General features: G+C 44.3%; 1 protein-coding gene across 1 annotated transcript in view; it reads left to right on the forward strand.

Moving 5' to 3' along the window:
- The window catches only part of TRIO (trio Rho guanine nucleotide exchange factor), a 964,000-nt gene that overhangs the window by 906,543 nt on the left and 39,963 nt on the right, over positions 1–17,494 (forward strand). Inside the window, exon 50 of the mRNA XM_029590045.1 lies at positions 16,719–16,857. Within this exon, the coding sequence (XP_029445905.1) occupies positions 16,719–16,857 (139 nt within the window). The remainder of the gene's footprint in view (positions 1–16,718; positions 16,858–17,494) is intronic.

The following is a 17,494-nucleotide window of genomic DNA, read 5'->3' on the forward strand; positions in this document are numbered from 1 at the left end:
CTCCTCAGGGATGGGTGGTATGGCCTTGTTTTCTTCTCAGGGAAGGGTTTTTTTTCATTCTCCCTTCTCTGGGTGGGCTTTGCCTCTGAGTGGCTGCTTTTCTTCTCTGCCACTCTCTGAATCCCGCTGGATCAAAGAGCCTGTCAAGGAGGATCACTTATGCCATCACTCTGTGCCTGGTGATATGCGGGAAGCTGTCCCAGGCTCTGATTCCCCGCAATATTTACATTGGATTCCTCTCATGGAAATCTGTTCCTCAGTAGGAGAGATAAGGATTTCTCCCGCATGTGGGGAGTGCCTCTTCTGGTACCTGCTGGACATAACACGCATGTTTTTCACCTTGTGATTGCTCCTGCCAATCAGTATCACATTTGGGTGGAACTCTACCACTGAGGGAAGAGTTTGATCTCTTTGGCATCCCAAATGGCATCCCAAATCCCATGTGCTTTGGGTAAGAGTATAGTGATAGGAGTATACTACCGTGCACCTGGACAAAATGGTCAGACAGATGATGAAATGCTGAGAGAAATAAGGGAAGCTAACCAATTTGGCAGTGCAATAATAATGGGAGATTTCAGTTACCCCAATATTGACTAGATAAATGTAACATCAAGACTTGCCAGAGACATAAAGTTCCTGGATGTAATAAATGATTGCTTCATGGAGCAATTGGTTCAGGAACCAATGAGAGAGGGAGCTATTTTAGATTTAATTCTTAGTGGAATGCAGGATTTGGTGAGAGAGGTAATGGTGGTGGGGGTCACTTGGCAATAGTGATCATAACATGATCAAATTTAAACTAATAACTGGAAGGGGGACAATAAGTAAATCTACAGCTCTAATAGTAAACTTTCAAAAGAGAAACTTTGATAAAATGAGGAAAATAATTAGGAAAAAACTGAAAGGTACAGCAGCAAAGGTTAAAAGTGTTCAATATGTATGGACATTGTTTAAAAATACAATCCTAGATACGCAGTCCAGATGTGTTCCACGCATTAAGAATGGTGGAAGGAAGGCAAAACGATTACCAGCATGGTTAAAAGGTGAGGTGAAAGAGGCTATTTTAGCCCCAAAAACATCCTTCAAAAATTGGAAGAAGGAACCATCTGAAGAAAATAGGATAAGTATAAGCATTGTCAAGTTAAGTGTAAAACATTGATAAGACAGGCAAAGAAAGAATTTGAAATGAACTTGGCCGTAGAGGCAAAAACTCATAATAAAAACGTTTTAAAATATATCCAAAGCAAGAAACCTGTGAGGAAGTTGGTTAGACCGTTAGGTGACCGATGGGTTAAAGGGGCTCTTAGGGAAGATAAAGCCATTGTAGAAAGACTAAATGAATTATTTGCTTCCGTGTTTACTAATGAAGATGTTGGGGAGATACCAGTTCCGGAGATGATGAGTCAGACAAACTAAACCAAATCACTGTGAACCTGGAAGATGAAGTAGACCAGATTGACAAACTAAAGAGTAGCAAATCACCTGGACTGGATGGTATGCATCCTAGGGTACTGAAGGAACTCAAAAATGAAATTTCTGATCTATTAGTTACAATGTGTAACCTATCATTAAAATCATCCATTGTACCTGAAGACTGGAGGGTGGCCAATGTAACCCGAATATTTAAAAAGGGCTCCAGGAGCGATCCGTAAAACTATAGACCAGTGAGCCTGACTTCACTGCCGGGAAAAATAGTGGAAACTATTCTAAAGAACCAAATCGTAGAGCATATAGAAAGACATGGTCTAATAGAACACAGTCAACATGGATTTTTTCCCAAGAGAAGTCTTGCTTAACAAATCTGCTTCATTTTTTTGAAGGGGTTAATAAACATGTGGATAAAGGTGAACCGGTAGATGTAGTGTATTTGGATTTTCAGAAGATGTTTGACAAAGTCCTTCATGAGAAGCTTCTAAGAAAACTAAAGTCATGGGATAGGAGGCTATGTCCTTTCGTGGATTACAAACTGGTTAAAAGACAGGAAACAGAGTAGGATTAAATGGTCAATTTTCTCAGTGGAAAAGAGTAACAGTGGAGTGCCTCAGGGATCTGTACTTGGACCACTGCTTTTCAATATATTTATAAATGATCTGGAAAGGAATACAACGAGTAGGGTTATCAAATTTGCGGATGTTCCAAAATTATTCTGAGTAGTTAAATCACAAGGGGATTGTAATACATTGCAGGAGGACCTTCTGAGACTGGAAGATTGGGCATCCAAATAAATGGCAGATGAAATTTAATGTGGACAAGTGCAAGGTGTTGCTTATAGGGAAAAATAACCCTTGCTGTAGTTACACGATGTTAGGTTCCATTTCAGGAGTTACCACCCAGGAAAAAGATCTAGGTATCATAGTGAATAATACTTTGAAATCATTGGCTCAGTGTGCTGCAGCAGTCAAAAAAGCAAACAGAATGTTAGGAATTATTAGGAAGGGAATGGTTAATAAAACAGAAAATGTCATAATGCCTCTGTATTGTTCCATGGTGAGACCGCACCTTGAATACTATGTGCAATTATGGTCTCCACATTTCAAAAGAGATATAGTTGCGTTGGAGAAGGTACAGAGAAGGGCAACCAAAATGATAAAGGGGATGGAACAACCCTATGAGGAAAGGCTGAAGAGGTTAGGGCTGTTAAGTTTGGAGAAGAGACGGCTGAGGGGAGATATGATAAAGGTCTTTAAATCATGAGATGTGAATTGGTTATTTACACTTTCAGACACTAGAAGGACTAGAGGACACTCCATGAAGTTAGCAGGTAGCACATTTAAGACTAATCGGAGAAAATTCTTTTTCACTCAGTGCTCAATTAAACTCCGGAATTTGTTGTCAGAGGACGTGGTTAGTGCAGTTAGTGTAGCTGGGTTCAAAAAAGGTTTGTATAAGTTCTTGGAGAAGAAGTCCATTAACTGTTGTTAATCAAGTTGACTTAGGGAATGGCCTCTTCTATTATTGGCATCAGTAGCATGGGATCTTCTTAGTGTTTGGGTAATTGCCAGTTCTTGTGGCATGGTTTGGCCTCTGTTGGAAACAGGATGCTGGGCCTGATGGACCCTGGTCTGATCCAGCATGACAATTTCTTATGTTCTTAACTAGCCCTATCCACAGCTGCAAGTATCTCGCAATAGAGGCCCTGCACCAAATTGCATTCGTTTAAGGGTTGTCATCTTCTCTTTCAGGTATAACCCTGACAGTGGGAGCATTTGTTGCTAACAAGGGGTCCCTTGTCCATGCAGATGTTGTTTCTGCCTTATATACATAAGCTTATTCAGTTGAAAAACAAGTTATCTTTGGCATTAGGTTTCGAGGCCTGTACCAAGTGGGTGAGCAACCTGCTCTCGTACTCTCAGGGTTCCCAGGTTGGTGACAAAGTCCTGGTTTTCCACAGGGGCTGGCTCTTGAAGCATTCCTGTTTTTGTCTCTTAGTGAAGAGGCTCCTGGGCTTCTTCCTCAGAATGTTCTCACCCTTGTCTGAAATCTAAGGTTCATCCTGGGTGTTATTTGACTTTCTCAGTTTACATGCCACTTGTCTACTGAGAGGAGATTGGATCCATGGGCTGAATAATCCTCAGTGGCAACTCCCTGACTAGATCAGCAGGGGGATATATATGATAGTTGGGGTGTTACCCAATGTTGATTTCTATAGCCTAAAGGCTGTTTCTTTGTCCCTGCAGCCCCAGGGTCTGTCTCCTTTTATTATTTGCTTCTTCTGACCTCCAATCGGAATGTCAAAGGGGAAATCACGGTATGTAAGGGATTGGTCTTAACATATGGCTTCAGGGAAAGGAACACGATCCTTTCCTTGCTTTTGACCAGATTCTTAGGTGGTAATGCATCAGTTGGTTGGCCAATGTGCTTCTCTTTCGCTTGGGCTTATCATGCCAGTTATAGGAGTGCTTTGCTTGGGTGAGCTTCTGTCGAAGTTCACCACTGTGCTTGGGGGTCTAAGCATAGTGCTCCCACTGGAGGAGTATGCCTCAGCACTCTTGTTTCCACTCCATCTGACCTGGGAGATCAGATTCTTTTATTACTCTTTATTTAAAGACACAAACAGAGCAGCAGCATTAATAAAAAGTCTTGTAAGAAAATGAAGGCCTAGATTCATCAAAATGCTATAATTTTCACACAGATAACGCCTGCGATAAGAAATAGGGGCGGGGCTATGATAATTTTAGAATTACCGCACGCTATGTTAGCACTTCGCATAGGTAGTTTATCACAAGGTGCATTAAAGTTTTCGCACCCCACGATGCCTTTACTTCGCTACGAGAGAGAGAGAGCGCCTCTTTATAAGGCCTTCATAGTAGCCAACTATTTATATCACTATAGGTGGGCTTTGGGGACAGTTTTACATGCAGAGTGAGACTTACAAACAGCACAGTATACCCCAGTGAAGATTTGACTTCATTTGGAGTGAGGAAGGTCATACAAAGATGAGATTTCTACAATGTTCTCTCGCCCTAGCTTGATGGACTCTCTACCAGGGTACTACCACAGCCCCTGATGTCCTCTTCTGCTGCTTCTTCCAAGCAGGTACTAGGGTTCTATGACCATTGTTCCAAGCATAGGGTGTAACTAGGCGTAAGCAATGTGTTCTTGCTTTTCAGATGCAAGTGAACAGCAGTTTTCTTTCTGGCGGGCTCTCTAGGCCCATATTGTCCTTTCGGCTGTTTTGTGACACCGAAGAGAACCTTGGACCAAGAGTTCTTTTCACTTGGTTGGTGACTTCTGCCTTTTCCTGTACCCAGGAGGACCTAGTGGAGCATGTTAGGGCTCGTTGTATGGATGCTCTGACTATGTTGGTTTTTGTGCAGTGAAGTGGGCTTCTTGCCCTGAGTTTGCATCACACACTCTGCCACTATTGCCACATAATGAGATTTTTGTCACTTTGCTCTGTGGGTCTGTTTGAGGTATAGAGCCCAACTCCTTTTCCCTGCTAGAGCCTGTTATGGTCTGCTGCCTCCAAAAAAAGGAGTGGTTTCTTCTGCCAACTACTCAAATTGTGCGTTAGCACTATCAGTTATTCCTCTTTTTTGTTTTTGGGCAGCTTGTAGCTTGGGATTCACCAATATGTGAGGACTGCCATCCTGCTTGTCCTCAGAGAAAATGGTTACTTACCTGTAACAGGTGTTCTCTGATGGACAGCAGGATGTCAGTCCTCAGGATGCCCTCTGCCTCCCCTGGGAGTTGTTTTCTCCATATATTAGTTTTATCATGGACTGGGAGCTCTGCTTGGGAGGCAAGGAAGGTGACTATAGCTCTTGCTCAGTAGAAAATCTAATACTCTAGAATCTTTGAGATCAAAGTTCCTTGCCAGGCTCCATCGGATGACTTCACCCATATGTGAGGACTGACAGCCTGCTGTCCATTGGAGAAAACCTGTTTACAAGTAAGTAACTATTGTCCTTACAAGCTGGAACAGGACCTTGGCACATAGATCTGGTCTTTCTGAACTCCCAACCTAGACTAGAGAACTCTAACAACCCAGGCCTAGTTATCTGTGGGCTATATCTGAAGGACCAATCACACAACGTAATAGCACTAGTTCTCTGATCAGTAATAGCTTTCTGACCAATGGTACTGCAGCATGTTAGTCTTACAGCTTCTGAAAATTACACAGATATATATATATATCACAACACAGTGGCTTGCAAAAGGATTCGACCCCCCTAAAAGGTCAGCAGATTTGTATGGATTACAAATGACTCTTATATGTTTGTTGCAAACCAGTATGCTCTTAAAGTAAATTTTCAAAGTCACAATTCATTATTTCTCTACATTTTTTTAAAATAAAATTAAAAACTGAAAAATGCTGCTTGCATAAATATTCAGTCTCTGTGGAGTAGAAGCTCCAAGTTTACACAGATGAAAAATATTGCCCTAACAATTGGCCTCTACCTGTGTATCATTTAAAAAAAAAAAAGAAGTCAGCTTTTCAGCATAAAAGACCCCCTAATTCCAGTACCATTGGTCAGACTGTGAATCTGAAGGAAAGCTGTGAAAATGAAGACCAAAAAGCATGCTAAAGAAATTAAAGATAAATTTATAAACTTGCACAAGATAGGAAAAGGCTACAAAATAATATTCAAGTACTTGGATATCCCAATGAGCACCGCTGGATAAGTTGTAAGTAAATGGAAGCTGCATCATAGCCCCCAGATACTACCTACACAAGTCTGTCCCTCAAAACTGTGTCAGAGCAAGAAGGAGACTTGTGAGGGAAGCCACAGAAAGGCCAATATTCACTTTGAAGGAGCTTCAGAGTTCAGTGGCTGAGACTGGAGTGGAGATGCACCAGTCATCCATATCCAAAGCTCTGCATACAACCGGCCTGCATGGGAGGATAGCTAGAAATTAGCCATTACTGAAGAAAAACCACATCAAAGCATGCTGGAGTTTGGCAGAAAGCGTCAGAGTGACCCAGCTAAATTGTGGGATAAGATGAGACAACAATGGAGCTTTTTGGCCAAAATTCAAAACGCTGTGTGTGGCACAAACCTAGCACCGCCCATTAAAGGTTGTATATCAACATATTGGATCTTAGTAATGTCCTTCACAAAGTCACTAGAACCATTCATCATGGGGAATACTGAAAAAGTACCGTATTTTTCGCTCCATAAGACACACCTGACCATAAGACGCACCTAGGATTCAGAGGGGGAAAATTAAAAAAAAAAAAAAAATTGTGCTAAACCGGCTCTGCGTCTGGGCGTCTTATGGAGCAAATTAGGGGAGTGCATAGCTTTTTTTTTTTCTCCCTATTTTGTTTTCGGGTCTGGGGAGGGCCATTTCGGTCCACTCCCCACATCAGAAAACTTTTCTTTCTCTGGGAACCCCTCCCCCCCCCCATCCCAACCCTTTAAATTAACAACCCCCACCCCCCTGACCCCCCAAGACCTGCCGACTTAATTTACTGCAAACCCCCACCCTCCTGACTCCCCCAAGACCTGCCGACTTAATTTCCTACAACCCCCCACCCTCCTGACCCCCCCCCAAGACCTGCCGAATTAATTTCCTGCAACCCCCCACCCTCCTGACCCCCCCAAGACTTGCCAAACATCCCTGGTGGTCCAGCGGGGGTCCAGGAGTGGCCCGGGAACGATCTCCTGGGCGTGGGCCGTCGGCTGCCAGTAAACAAAATGGCACCGACGGCCCTATGCCCTCACTATGTCACTGAGACCGACCAATAGCAGCGGTCGGTCTCAGTGACATAGTGAGGACATAGGGCCGTCGGCTGCCAGTAAACAAAATGGCGCCGACGGCCCTATGCCCTCACTATGTCACTGAGACCGACCAATAGCAGCGGTCGGTCTCAGAGACATAGTGAGGGCATAGGGCCGTCGGCGCCATTTTGTTTACTGGCAGCCGACGGCCCACGCCCAGGAGATCATTCCCGGACCCCCACTGGACCACCAGGGACGTTTGGCAGGTCTTGGGGGGGTCAGGAGGGTGGGGGGTTGCAGGAAATTAATTTGTCAGGTCTTGGGGGGGGGGTCAGGAGGGTGGGGGTTGTAGGAAATTAAGTCGGCAGGTCTTGGGGGAGTCGGGGGGGGGGGGGGTTTGTTAGATTTTTGTTTGGGTTTTTTTTTATTTTCGCTCCATAAGACGCACATACATTTTCCCCCCACCTTTGGGGGAAAAAAAGTGCGTCTTATGGAGCGAAAAATACGGTAAGTATAAATATGTTACCATTATGTAGCCATATGTCAATGAACTATTCACAAAGCTTTGTAATAAGTAAAAATAGATAAATAGAGCCATGGTATCCAAACCTCAGTTTGAGTTCAGCAAGATCCCAAGCCTACATTGTTGTAAAGGAAAAACAACACCTGTAGGCGCTCCCTGGGGAAAACGCAAATCAACAGAGCAAAATAAGAAATCAAAGTGCACCTACAACTCCAGTTATGTTATGAGGGCATTAATCAAATGTTTTAAGACAGATAAATGCCTGTTTACCCACGTAAAAATGCGGTTTGATGTTGGCCTTTTTCCACAGCATACTTACTTTTACCGGCACCAAAAAAAAAAAAAGGGGGGGGCAGAGTTATACTGGGGGAATGAAAATATGTGCGTAGATCTCGTTTCAGATTCTCTGCATGCACTTGCATCTGCTCCCAGACTTTATTTTATGTATGTTGATTTGTAATCCTCATTGGACAGAATTTATGTGGCTTGTAGAATATTAAGCATTTTAAAATAAAGTAACCTTGGGGAAATGATTTAGTCGTTGAAGGTGTGGAAACCTAAGGGGTTTGTTTCTTAGCAAGCTCTTTCACGTGGCCCCAATTATTAGCCAGTTAGTTTTTTTTGTCTAAAATACTGTGGCTTTTTTAAATCATTTTTTAAGGAAATGTCCTGGAGTGTAGAAGTATAGTTTCTTTCTGGGCTACTCCTGTAGCACCAGCAAAATTGTATTTTCGGGGACAGCCTTGTTGAAGTAACTTTGCTGGTTTTTATTTGTCTGGTTGACTAATGCTGGGTAGTGCAATTCAAGCATTGTAATTTTAATTTCCTATGTTACTTTCGGGATGCTGCATTTTCTAATGGTAATGAGCTAAGAGGCTCCAGGGAATTGATTTTTTTTGTTGTTTATTTAGATTTTTATATTCCGCTTTTCACACATTTCGGCACTTCAAAACGGATTACATTCAGGTACTCTAGGTATTTCCCTATCCCCAGAGGGCCTACAATCTCAAGTTTGTACCTGAGGCAATGGAGGATCCAGTTCTCCATTTTGATAATTAAAATGCTGGTCTTAATATTTGGCTGATTAAGGATTATAGGTCATGATGGACAATGAATCAGATATTTTTTGTGTTTCTGAAGCTTGATAGTCTTATCTCAGGCCTGCCCAATAGCTTATACATTTTACTATTATTGAAGTAATGGCCATGGAGGAGGAGTAGTGTTAATTTTAAATGAATCTTCAGAGAAAGAGACAAAGATTGAACAACCTTTGGGCTCATAATGTTTATTATTGAAGTATGTGTATCCTTTTACATTTTTCATTTTAATGGTCTGTAAGGAGGTGAAGTTCCTAGATGAAATAAATCAGTTTCACAACCAGTGTGCTTTCAGACCTGGTCAGTTGTGCCATGGAAAGGTAGCCACTGCCTGATGCTCAGATCCAGCTCTGCTATCAGCACCGCGCAGCAGTGGTTCTTAAACGTGTAAGGACCTGCTTTCTGAGAACATGTATAGTCACACATGCTTCTCCTTCCTAGCTACAGCATGAGCCTAGAGTGTTGGAATTAACAAACACAATGCAAGGTATTAGTAGCCAGACCCTGCTTTTTTCGGCACACAGCATTTCCTCCTTTGAGTCCTTCCAGCCTCAGACTTATCCCCAGGTTGAGACAGGGAGAGCATGCACTAAGCATTGGATATCACTCATTCTGAGTATTGGGAGCAGCAGCAGTGGAGGAGCCCTGGCAGCTATATTCAGCAGCCAAGGTAACTCTCACTGCGAACGTGCCACCAAGTCTGCCTTTGTGTCCTGGTGATACCATACCACTGTGAAAATCTTCCAGAAGTTTCCTATGTCTCTCTCCACGACACTGCTGTACCTGCATGAGTTAAGTCATCGATGCAAAAATTTGTGTCTACATCACAGACCTTATCATTGATGCCAATGATGTGCTGCTCGCCAGATCGGTATTGTGTGGAGTTTCCAGAGCACTGGGATGAGGGAGGGAACTTAATCTGAAACAATTTTTTTTTTTAACATGCCATGTGATCAAAAACTCAAGAACTATCCTTCAGAAATTCCATGCAAACATTCTGTGATTTAAGCTCTAACAGGGCATGATTTGGTGGTGGAGGGGGTTGGTGAGGTTAAAATTCCAACAACGGGCATTTTAAAAAAAATTATTAATAGTTTAACTTATTTTTTTTTTACCCCTTTATCCAATTCTTTCAGGACACCCCTAATGAATTAGCATAAAAGTGCATGCAAATAGATTTCATGCATGTTCATTATCCAGATTGACCACCCTTAAAATAGTCTTTATCTCATACTCAGCAATTGTGAATTGTTTATTTATTAGCTCTTGATATTATGATATATCTGAGAGGCATTTTCTACAAGAGACGCTAAGTTGACTTCTGCTTTAAATATTTCAAGCTATTTTTTGATCCTGTCATTGTGTCTCTGTTGGCCTACCAAATTCTGTGACAAATGCGCTCTCGAAGCCTCTGACTGAGGCATCAACTAAAATTTTGTCAGATGCTGTGCCAGTATTCTGAGAGGTGTCTGAAATGTATGGCTTATTGCTGATTAGAAAAACAAAATCGGGGATATGGCATCAGACTCAGATGCAGAACCACACATTCACGTAGACCAATGTTAATTTTATACCAGAAATATTGAACATGGAAAGAGGATATCCTGATAAAAAGATAAAAAAAAAAAAACAAACCCCACAGGAAAAGTGATAACAGTACTTAAAAAAAAAAATCTTGGCATTGCTTCTCCTTTTATAAGCTCAATGGAATGTTGAAAAAACAATTTCAGTCTAACTTTTGAATTGTAAAATCTAGATTATGATGTCATTTTACATTTTTAGAAATCAACTTCTGCTACTGAAACGTATCATTTGTATGAGTGCAAAAGTTGCTGTAAGGGTCTTTCCATTTAACCCTTTCTCCTTTTCATTTCTTTGATGTAAAGCCATCAAGGCAGAATAGGAAATGCTTATAAATGAATGCATAGAATCATAAATCCACAGGTTATAAGGCATATGCCACCATGTGCAATAACTGGAGCCAAACCAAATCAAATTAATTAGCCAGTCGATTCCTTAGGGAGCAGAGATCAGTTAAACACATGCACACAAATATTTATATACAAAGTGTGACCATAGGGAGCTGGTTGATACATTTTACTTAGAATAAATGGTGTTTTATTGCTACTTGTTTACAGTTTTGCATCTTAGTACCTTGTACAGGAATAATGGTAATTTCCTAGCGAGTAGCCAAATGGATTCAGGACCAATCGGTTTATGCTCCCCTGCCAGCAGATGGAGATGGAGCAAGCTGAAGTCACAGTATATATATATAGCCCTGCAGTGACCCCAGCCTGCCAGTATTCTCCATCTCCAGCAGATGGTGGACGTGCCATCTCCCTATGGGGTTGCTCCCAGCTTTTTGGAAGGAGAAATTTGAAATTGTAAATTCAGGAAAAGAAAGTCCCGCTTTCCTGCGGTGATACCTAAAGGTCCCTCCCCCAGTTGAGAATCCCTGAGGCGATTTCCGTGGTACCTCAGAGCTGTGCCTTGGTCTGGTAGCTGGGTTTCCCGGCATGGACTTAGCTGACAGATCAGCTGAAAGGCAGTGGGTGCAGGAGGCCGAGCGCAGCAGTGACAGATACCCTCTCCCCCCACAGCCGGAGATCATCTTTATACTCAGCCGGTAAGCACTGAGCTCAGGTAAGGTTTAAAAAAAAAAAGTTTTACCTTTGAATTAGAGAAGTTTTAGGACTTCCTCTGGTCTCCGTGCTCGACGCGCTGTACCGACATTCATTCCCGCTCCCATTGCAAATGGGGAACTGGGCAGCCTGATGGGTTGAGCAGCCCCCGGTGGGCTAGGCCCCGCAATTAGTTTATTTTTCTTGCACCCTCCGTGGTAGGCTGTAGCGGCATTTTTTGCGTGCTCCTGTGCGTGCTCTGCTGCCCTCTACAGGCTGTCTGCTCTGCCCATCATTGTGCACTCAGTTTTTGGGCACACATTTTACACACACAAATTTTAAAATGTTCACACACTTAGTTTGGCGCACAAGTTGTGCGTGCGCTTTGCCGCACTTCTTTCTAGGCGCTTATTTTTTGTGCCCATTCCCCTTTTGATCGCGAGCCATTCAGACGCACATTTACCGCCGCTTTGATGCCGGTAAGCAAGAAGCTTAAGCCTCTTCCTGTTTCTGTTGCCCTGTCATATTAGGGCTTCTTAGCTTGACCTGGCTTCTGACCTGTGTCAGCATTGCTGATGCTCAGGGAGAGTTGACTTCCTCAGATTTTGCTAAGCCTGGCTCCTCCCGTTCTGATGATGGGCTGGTCACGGTCTTGACTGGAGGGATGTCAGACCTTTGTTCTCCCTTGACTGGCTCCTCTGCAGGCGAGGGCAGTTCTGTGGGACCAGCTCCAGTTCCTTCTGGGGTTGGTCTGGATCTGGCTGCTTTTTCTTGGGTGGAATTTTTTCAAGGCTTACAGGCTTTTCTTCAGGCACAGTCCTCCGCTTCCCCTATTCCTGTCCAGTTTGACCCTCAACTGATGGCTCCTCCCTCTTCCAGTTGTATGCTTAAGCGCCAGAGCTTGCCGTGGATCCATGCAGGCGTTCCTGACAGGAATCCGGATGGCATTGATGATGAGGTTGACCCTGATTCCCTGGAAGATGGGGAAATTCCTCCAGGACTGGAACTGTAAGGAACCATGTTGCAGTTCTTTAATAGAGATGAACTGCTGGCCCTGATTTCCCAGACCCTGGTTCAAATGCCGTGTCAGCACAGAGGAAGAATCCCTGTGATGGATGCCATTCAAGAACTGATTGATCTGAAATGGGATGCCCCAGAGGCAAATTTTAGAGGGGGGTCGATCATTGGAAGGCCTGTACCCCCTGGATCCGGTTGTGAGAGAGCATTTGCATTTTCCCAAAGTGGATGCACTGGCATGTGCCATCTCTAAGTGGACAACTATCTCCATAGAGGGAGGAGCAGCCTTGAAGGATGTACATGATTAAGGCTATTCATAAGCAAACCTTTGAGGCAGTGGCAGTGACTTTACAGATTGCTTCCTTTTGTGACCTAATGGCGTGATCTTGTCTGCTGCTCTCTCAGTAGGTTGATGAATATGGAGGGAATTCCAGAGCGGTTATGGAACCTGCTGCTGCCTTTTTAGCAGATGCAGACTATGATTTGGTCCGTGCCTCGGCCAGATGAGTGGCTTCAGTGATAGCAGCGAGGCTTCAACTCTGGTTGTGAAATTGGTCAGATGATGCAACCTCCAAAGCTAATCTTACCAAGATGTCCTTTAAAGGTTCGCTCTTGCTTGGGAGCGAGTTGGAGAAGCTGGTTCCTCAGTTGCCGGAAGATAAGCAGTTAAAACGCCCCTTTGGTATGAGGGGTCGTCTCCGGGGTTCAAGGCGGTTTTGGCCCTACAGAGGGTCAACCTTTCAGCGGTCTTGGCCTTTCAGTAGGTCTCAATCCTCTCTTCCCTGAATAGCCCAAGAGAGGAGTGGGCTTGGGTGGCGGACCTTCCTGAGCTTCCCAATGAAGGTTTGCTGACCCACCTTCTGGAACAAGAGATAGGGGGACATCTCTTTCTCTTTTATCGGAGGTGGGTCAAGATCACGTCAAACCAGTGAGTCCTGGAGGTGATACAAGAAGAATATGCACTGGAATTTCATGGTATTTCTCAGGAAATGTTCATGGTGTCCCCTTGCCACTCCCCACAGAAGAGGCAGGCAGCGGAGTTCACGCTTCACGGGCTCCTCAGGCTGAGGGCTGTGGTTCCGATGCCCATGTCTGAAGAAAGTATGGGGTGATATTCCATTTATTTTTGTGCCCAAGAAGGACGGCTCCTTTCTTCCCATCCTGGATCTCAAGAGGTCAACCGTCATTTGAAGGTGACTCATTTTCGCATGGAAACCTTATGCTCTGTCATAATGGCGGTGCACTCAGGAATTTCTGATCTCCTTGGAACTGTCAGACGCTTACCTTCATATTCCCATCCGATTGAAATGCCAACGCTTTCTATGCTTTGCAGTATTGGGGCACCATTATCAGTTTCAGGCATTTCCCTTTGGTCTAGCCACTGCTCAAGAACATTTTCCAAGGTGTTATGGTGGTAGTAGCAGTGGTCTTGCGAAAAGAAGGGAACCTGGTGCACCCGTATTTGGATGACTGGCTGATTTGGGCAAAGTCTCCGGAAGAGAGCTGCCTGGTGACACACAAGGTGATCTCCTTATTGCAAGAGCTCAGTTGGGTGGTCAACCTGACCAAGAGCAATCTTCAGCTACCTTAGTCATCGGATTATCTGGGGATCCAGTTCGACACACGGCAGGACAAAGTTCTCCTGCTGGAAATTTGGATTAAGAAATTGATGTCTTAAGTTTGTCAATTGGTGAACACTATACACCTGACTGTGTGATCCTACCTATAGGTGCTCAGCTTGATGGCGGCTACCCTGGAAGTGGTGCCGTGGGCGAAGGCGCATATGCATCCTCTTCAACGCTCTCTGCTGTCTTGTCGGAACCAGCAGTCTCAGGCTATGGAAATCTGCTCCCACCTCCAGTGTTAGTTGCAAGAAGATTATCTGAGAATGGGAGTTCCCTTACCCTCTCCAACCTGGTTGGTATTCACAACAGATGTGAGTCTCCACGGTTGGGGGGGGGGGGGGGGCTCACTGACTGGCATTAACAGCCCAAAGAGTCCCGCTGGAACATCAATCACCTAGAAGCCTGGGCGGTACAGCTGGCATGCTTGTAGTTCAGCCACAGGCTGTGGGATCAAGCGGTTTGTTTGATGTCAGATGATGCAATGATAGTGGCCTGTATCAGTCGCCAGAGAGGAACCAAGAGCCAGCAAGTGTCGCAGGAAATAGGCCAGCTTATGGAATGGGTGAAAGGTCATCTGCAGATGCTCTCGGGCTCTCACATTGCAGGAAAAGACAACATAAGAGTGGACTTTCTCAGCAGGGAGAGTCTAGACCCAGGAGAGTGGGTGTTGTCAGCCGAGGTATTTCAGCTGATCATGGATCACTGGGGCCTTCCGTTCCTAGACCTACTGGCGACTTCTCGCAATGCAAAGGTTCCTCCATTCCACAGTCGCAGGAGAGAGCCGTGGTCCCTGGGAATAGACACTCTTGTACAGGTCTGGCCAGAAGGCAGATTGCTTTATGCCTTTCCTCCATGGACCTTGTTGGGCAGGATAATTCACAAGATCAAAGGCCACAAGGGGCTAGTACTCCTGGTGGCATTGGACTGACCCAGGCATCCATGGTATGCAGATTTGCAAATACTGCTGGTGGAGATCCCCCCTTCATCTTCCACCACACATGGATCTGTTACAGCAGGAACTGGTTCTTCATGAGGATCAGACTCTGTTCTGCCTTATGGTTTGGCCCTTCAGAGGGCTCGCTTGTTGAAGCATGATTATGCCTCTGTGGTGATTGCCACCTTATTCCGCTCTCGCAAGTTCTCCACTTCCTTGGCTTTTGTGCGGGTTTGGAGAGTTTTTGAAGCTTGGTGTAAGGAGCGGGGTGTTCTTTCTCATTCAGTTAAGATGCCACTCATTCTAGATTTTTTGCAGGATGGGTTGAATAAAGGATTGGCTCTTCATTCCTTGAAGGTGCAGGTTGCAGCTCTTGCCTGTTTCAGAGGCTCAGTGAATGGTTTTTCCTTGTCGTCTCATCCTGATGTGGCCTTTTCTTTGAAGGGAGTGAATCATCTTAGGCCTCCCTTGAGGTTACCGGTTCCATTGTGGAGTTTTAACCTGGTGCTGGATTTTTTGGCGAGCCCTACATTCTGACTGCTGCATAGACTTTCCTTGTGGTTGTTGACCTTGAAGACTGTGTTCCTGGTGGCTATATTTTCAACATGTCAAATTTCTGAGCTGCAGGCCTTGTCTTGCCAGGAGCCATTCCTTTGGGTGACTCCGGGGGCCTTACATGTGCGTACTGTTCCATCTTCTTGCCCAAGGTAGTCTCCGACATTCATTTGAATCAGTCCATCTCCTTGCCATCCCTGGATAAGGTCAGGGATGCAGAGGAATATCGCCTCTTGAGCTCCTTGGATGTCAGGCAAATTGTCATGCAGCATTTGGAGGTTTCTGAACCTTTTCGAAAGATGGATCGCCTGTTTGTTCTCCATGGCGAGAGTAAGCAGGGTGCTCTAGCTTCGCGGTCTACCATAGCTTGTTGGAATAAGGAGGTAATTACAGCCGCTTATGTGGATGCTGAAAAGCTGTTGCCTACTCAGGTTATGGCTCATTCCACTAGGGCACAGGCAGTATTATGGGCTGGGGTTAGTTTGTTGTCTCTTGTCTATATCTGCCGAGTTGTGACGTGGTCCTCCTTACACACTTTTTCCAGGTTTTATTGTCTGAATGTGCAGGCCTGGGAAGATGCAGCCTTTGCACGTGCACAGTTGTCTAGACCGCCGTCAGCTTCTCACCCTGTTGGGAGTAGCTTTGGTACATCCCACTGGTCCTGAGTCCATCTGTCTACACGCTAGGAAATGGAGAAAGTACTTACTTGATAATTTTGTTTTGCTTAATGTAGACAGATGGTCTCTGCTTCCCACCCTCGGCTGCCGCATGAGTGTATCACTAGTCCTCCTGTGGGGCTCTGGGTCCCAAGAAATTACTGGTAAGTGTTCATCCAGTCCCTAGCTTGGGGTACTTTGAACTTACGTGAGTTCAGTGTTTATGGCTGGTTGAGTACAGTTCTGGTTTCCTGTTTTTAATCACGTTTTTTGCTAGTCTGTCCACAGTTGCTTTTGAAGAGAATACTGGCAGGCTGGGGTCACTGCAGGAGTATATATACTGTGATGTCAGCTTGCTCAGTCTCCCATCTGCTGGCAGGGGAGCATAAACCCACTGGTTTTGAGTCCATCTGTCTACACTAAGGAAAATGAAATTATCAGATAAGTAATTTTTCCATTTCTGTGAAACGCTTTTACGAAGATGTGCTGGAAGTGATTTGCTCACCATATCATCTGCCCTCCAGGAAGTCATCATCTTGGCACACGGCACTCCGACTGAGGAAGAAATCTGAGAAAAAGGATAAAGAAGGCAAAAGGGAAGGCAAGTTAGAAAATGGATATCGCAAATCGAGGGAAGGGCTGCCCAATAAGGTCTCGGTGAAGGTGAGTATGTGTGTGTTATAAACAGCAAGACCGCAAAAGGGAAGAATCCAGAAGAGCCATCCTAATGCAGAGGATGGAGGCCTAGCACTGTGTATCTACTGTTTCTGTGTAAAAGAACTGAAGCCAGTAACTGCCACCTTAGTTATGTAGATTGCTCATAATTTTAGAGGGCACACAACATGATGTGGCATGCTTTCGTAATCAGATATATCTGTGAACTTATTAACATTTTTTTTAATACTGTTAAGAACAGTGGTCCTGAACCCAGTCCTCAGGACACATCTAACCAGTCTGGTTATCAGAATATCCACAATGAATATGCATGAAACAGATTTGCATGCACTGCCTCCATTGTATGTAAATCTGTTTCATGCATATTCATTGTGGATATCCTGGAAACTAGACTGGCTAGGTGTGTCCCAAGGACTGGGTTGAGAACCCCTAATTTAGAACATTATAGTTTTTTTTCATAACAGCAAAAAGACCTTTCAGTATGTGCTGGTAGTGAGATCACATGCACTCTAATGGGAAGATTATAGATTTTTGCTACACTTCATATTATTCCTCCCTAAATATGTATATGTGCAAGTATGTAATTTTGCAGACATACCTCTTGGCTGATTTCTTTGAGTTATTA

Source organism: Rhinatrema bivittatum, chromosome 2 (genome assembly GCF_901001135.1).
Source record: "Rhinatrema bivittatum chromosome 2, aRhiBiv1.1, whole genome shotgun sequence".
NCBI classification, from domain to species: domain Eukaryota; kingdom Metazoa; phylum Chordata; class Amphibia; order Gymnophiona; family Rhinatrematidae; genus Rhinatrema; species Rhinatrema bivittatum.